At 50.4% G+C, this 4,813-nt stretch overlaps 1 protein-coding gene across 1 annotated transcript; it reads left to right on the forward strand.

Moving 5' to 3' along the window:
* The first annotated feature begins 545 nt into the window (after window positions 1–545).
* On the forward strand, window positions 546–2,179 carry LOC141252849 (uncharacterized). The gene is made up of 2 exons (XM_073670610.1): window positions 546–728; window positions 849–2,179. Exons 1-2 carry the CDS (start codon window positions 591–593, stop codon window positions 2,103–2,105), a joined length of 1,395 nt encoding a protein of 464 aa, XP_073526711.1. The 5' UTR covers window positions 546–590; the 3' UTR covers window positions 2,106–2,179.
* Window positions 2,180–4,813: the final 2,634 nt, after the last annotated feature.

The raw sequence follows: 4,813 nt of genomic DNA on the forward strand, positions 1-4,813 counted from the left end.
CTGCTGCCCGGGTCTGCGTGTGGGGGGGAGGTGCTGTTTTCCTTTGGATGCCTCCCCGCGTGCGCCGGGGCCTGCGGCCGGGTCTGCGCCTCGCAAAGATGAACTGAGCGCGCCGGCCGGCAGGTCTTCCGGGCTGCGCACGTGGGGGTCGCGTCGCACCCTGTGACGGAGCGCGCCGGAAGTCCGGGCTGCGCACGCGCGGGGTGCTGACGCACCCTATCACGGAGTGCGCCGGAAACCGGGTCTGCGCATGCGCGGGTGGGAAGCTGTCATCCCGCTGCAAGCGCGCCGGGTGCCGCTGGGCTGCGCACGCGCAGAGGCAGGTGGATCTGCGGGTAGCGCGCCAGCTGGCTAAAATTTAAAAAAAAAAAAAAAAAAGAAAGAGAGAGATGAGCACGCTGCCGGAAGGGGAGGAGCCTAAAGGAGGTGGAGCCCTACTGCTTTTAAGGATGGGGAGCAATCAGGATGGCGGTGTCTGCATCCCCGCCATGATGAATGAGGAACCGCAGTCACCTGGGCAGCAGCTGTCACCGCCATAGGAAGTACAGCAGCAGCCACAGCCATCAAAGCAGCGCAAGCAGCTCAAACAAATGGAACGGGAATCTTCCCATCGACAAAGTCACAGCAGTGAGGGGCGTACGAGTTCCGGCAAGACTGGTCAGAAAAGACTTCGTCAGTCCACCTCCGCCAGATGGGAGCCCTCATGTGAACGGCAACCACCGCCTCCGGTACCCTAGTCTGAACGGCAGTGTGGTGAGTGATCTTCGTGAAAGTCTCACCTTGAATAATGTGCTCTTCTCTCTCTCTCTCTCTTTTCCTCCTTCTTCTCCTTTTATTTCTTGGGGCAGGAGGCGAAGAAGTGTAGTGCTAAAAATAAAAACAGGGAGTGTGCTTTATGCAAAATCGGTCTTCCCACCTCCTATGCCAAAAACCTATGCTCAGACTGTATTCAGAAAACCATTGCAGAGGAGTCCCCCAGGTTTTCTTTAGAATTAAAGGATCTAATCCAGACAGAGGTCAGAGAGTCTTTAAGAGGCTTAACCTCACTCAAAAAGAAGAAGCGAAAACTAGTTTCTTCAGAATCAGAGGAATCAGTGGAGTCCCGTTTTACGAGAGAACTGCCTTCCTCCTCTAATCACTCCTCATCGTCATCGGAGTCTTCGGATGATAATGGGGGGGGCAGACCGTGTTTTTCGGTTGATAATACTGAGAGACTAGTTAAAGCCGTCAGAGGGACTATGGGTATTACCGATACCAAAGTGCCCAGAACAGTCCAGGATGTTATGTTCGGGGGCTTAGACCAAAGGAGGAGACGCTCATTCCCGGTCAATGACAGGATTAAATCTCTGATAGAAAGGGAATGGAAGAAACCGGAGAGGAAGGGTCAGCTGCCGTCATCCTCCAAGCGGAGGTACCCCTTTGAGGATGAGGATGCGGCTAAATGGGACAAAACCCCTAAGATTGACGTGGCCATTTCAAAATCTTCAAAAAAATCCACTCTGCCCTTTGAGGATTTAGGAGCCTTAAAAGACCCGCTGGATAAAAAAGCGGAGTCCTTCCTTAAGCAAACCTGGGAGTCGTCAGCAGGGGCCCTTAAACCGGCAGTAGCAGCGACCTGCACTGCTAGATCTATGATGATCTGGCTTCAACAATTTGAAGATCAGATCAGGGGGAATGTGTCCAGGGAGAAAATTCTATCAGACCTTCCTCTTGTGCAGGGAGCGGCTGCATTCCTGGCAGATGCATCGGCAGATTCAGTTAGGCTGGCTGCCCGGTCTGCAAACCTCTCTAATGCAGCCCGTAGGGCGCTATGGCTCAAGAGCTGGCCAGGAGATGTGCAGTCAAAGTCTAAACTGTGCTCAATCCCTTGTGAGGGGGACTTCTTGTTCGGCAAAGGTCTAGATGACATCCTAGATAAAGCCGCAGACAAAAAACATGGATTTCCCACGGTGTCTGGTTCCCGATTTAACAGTTCCTTTCGGAAGAGAAAATACAGCCGCAGTAAAGCTCCCAGAGACCAAGGTAGCTGGAAAGACCGAAAGCCGTATAGCAGAGGCTTCATGTTTGGGGGTCCCTCCTCCGAGAATAAGAAAGCCCCTAAGTGACAGTTCCCCCCAGGTGGGAGGAAGATTGTCCCACTTCCTGCCTGCCTGGAAGAAAATTTCATCCAATTCTTGGATCTTAGGGATAATCAGAAGGGGGCTCACACTAGAGTTCAAGAGCAGGCCCAAGAGCACTGTCAAAATATCAGCCCCCAGAGGTTTAGCGGAACAGATAGCCTTACAGCAGGAAGTTCTCTCTCTGCTCAGGAAAGGAGTTCTGGTGGAAACACCTGCACCCGAGCAAGGAAGAGGATTCTATTCGACCCTCTTCCTAATAAAGAAGCCGGACGGCTCCTTCAGGACCATTGCGAACTTAAAGAGACTGAACGACCATTTAATCTACAGGCCTTTCAAGATGGAAACAATAAAATCAGCCATAAAGATGTTATTTCCGGACTGTTTTATGTGCGTCCTCGATCTGAAGGACGCCTACTACCACGTCCCGATTTTGCCAGATCATCAACAGTTTCTAAGAGTAGCTGTACAATTCGGCAGGCACGTAAGGCATTTTCAGTTCGCAGCTCTTCCCTTTGGCATTTCCATGGCGCCGAGAGTCTTCACAAAAATCATTCTGGAGGTCACAGCGCACTTGAGGGAAAGAGATATTTTAGTCATCCCTTATCTGGACGACTTCTTAGTAGTGGGCAGATCAAGTCAACTCTGTGCTCTAGCCCTGGCGGACGTCATGGCCAGTCTAAGACGCCTAGGTTGGCTGTTAAATCTGGAGAAGTCAAGGCTGGAACCAAAGAGGGTTCAGTCTTTCCTGGGTCTCATTCTGGACTCGGAAAACCAAACCTGTCTTCTGCCAGAGGAAAAGAAACTGAAGATCAGATCCCTAACATCTCAGATTGTCAGCAATCCGACCATCACCCTGAGGAGTGCAATGTCTCTGTTGGGTACAATGACGTCTTGCATTCCGGCGGTTCAGTGGGCCCAGCACCATTCCAGATGTCTTCAACAGGAGATTCTGGCAGCGGACAGGCGGCTCAAAGGTCGCCTGAATGGGAAAATATCTCTTCCAGATGTTGTGATCAACTCCCTGGACTGGTGGACATCTCCGGTCAACCTATCTTTGGGGGTTCTTTGGACCTTCCAGGTGTCGGATACAATTACAACAGACGCAAGTGCGGAAGGTTGGGGAGCTCACCTAAGGGATCGTTCTGTACAAGGCCTCTGGTCGGACAGCGAGACAAGCCTCTCTTCCAACATGAAAGAGCTGTTGGCAGCCAGAAACGCGCTAAAAGAATTCAGTTCTGTTCTTCAGGGTCCTCACGTCAGGATAATGTCAGACAACAGATCAACAGTCGCCTACATCAATCATCAGGGGGGTACCAGGTCTCTCCCTCTGATGTTAATAGCGGATCAGATCTTCAGGTTTGCCGAGAGTCTATGGGTTACGCTCTCGGCACTGCATATAAAAGGGGAAGAGAACATAAAGGCCGATTTCTTGAGTCGTCACATCTTGAAACAAGGAGAGTGGGAGTTGAATCCAGCCGTTTTTCAGCAGATTGTGGATCGGTGGGGACAGCCCCAGATAGATCTGTTTGCAAACAGACACAATCGGAAGACCGAAACCTTTTGCTCCCTGAATCCAAAAGAGGGGGCGTTTGCGGTGGACGCGCTGCAGATTCAGTGGCATTTCACTCTAGCTTATGCCTTTCCCCCTTTAGTACTGATCCCTACTATCCTGAGGAAGATCCGAGAGGAACGGGCGAGGGTTATATTGATCGCCCCGTTCTGGCCCAAGAGACCATGGTTCACTTGGATGAAGAGAATGTCCCAAGCAGATCCATGGGTTCTTCCGGACATCCCGGATCTCCTCAGGCAGGGCCCAGTCTGTCATCCCCAAAGAGCGGGCCTGCATTTGACGGCTTGGATTTTGAGAGGTCGCTATTGACGCAAAGGGGGTTTTCTCCAGATCTTGTTACTACCCTTCTAGCAAGTAGAAAGCCGATAACAACTAGAATCTATGGTAGAACCTGGGCTAAGTTCTTGTCTACCTCGGGTCAGTCTGCCAAAGGGAGGGTTCCTATTGAGGCCATACTAGAATTCCTCCAGAAGGGGTTAAACATGGGACTAGCCACCAGTACTCTTAAGGTACAGGTATCGGCTCTGGGGGCACTGTATAATTATGACTTGGCAGCAAATAGATGGATCATTAGATTTATTAAAGCCTGTCATAGATCCAGACCTATTCCTGTTCCAAGAATGCCTCCTTGGGACCTTAATTTAGTTCTGGAAGCATTAACCAAACCTCCCTTCGAGCCCTTAGAGAAGGTTTTAGAAAAAATCTTAACTTTAAAGACTGCGCTATTGGTGGCCCTGACATCAGCTCGTAGAGTCAGTGACTTACACGCACTATCCGTTAACCATCCATTCACTCAAGTATGTATGGATAGAGTAATCTTAAGACCAGACCCGGCCTATCTTCCAAAGGTAGCCTCCAAGTTCCATAGGATGCAAGTAATCACTCTCCCTTCCTTCTATCCTAATCCTAGGGATTCTGAGGAATATAAGGTTCACACATTAGATGTTAGGAGGGTGTTAGTCCAGTATTTGGAAGTGACAAAAGCCTGGAGAAAGAGTGACGCTTTATTTATATCCTTTCAGGGGGCTAGGAAAGGACTTAAGGTTACAAGGGGGACCATAGCTAGATGGGTCAGGGATACTATTACCTTAGCCTACTCTTCTAGCAATCTGCCGGTTCCTGA

The sequence above is a fragment of the Phyllobates terribilis genome, unplaced genomic scaffold (genome assembly GCF_046119375.1).
Source record: "Phyllobates terribilis strain yellow unplaced genomic scaffold, ASM4611937v1 Scaffold_2__4_contigs__length_985480577, whole genome shotgun sequence".
In the NCBI taxonomy this organism is placed as follows: Eukaryota; Metazoa; Chordata; class Amphibia; order Anura; family Dendrobatidae; genus Phyllobates; species Phyllobates terribilis.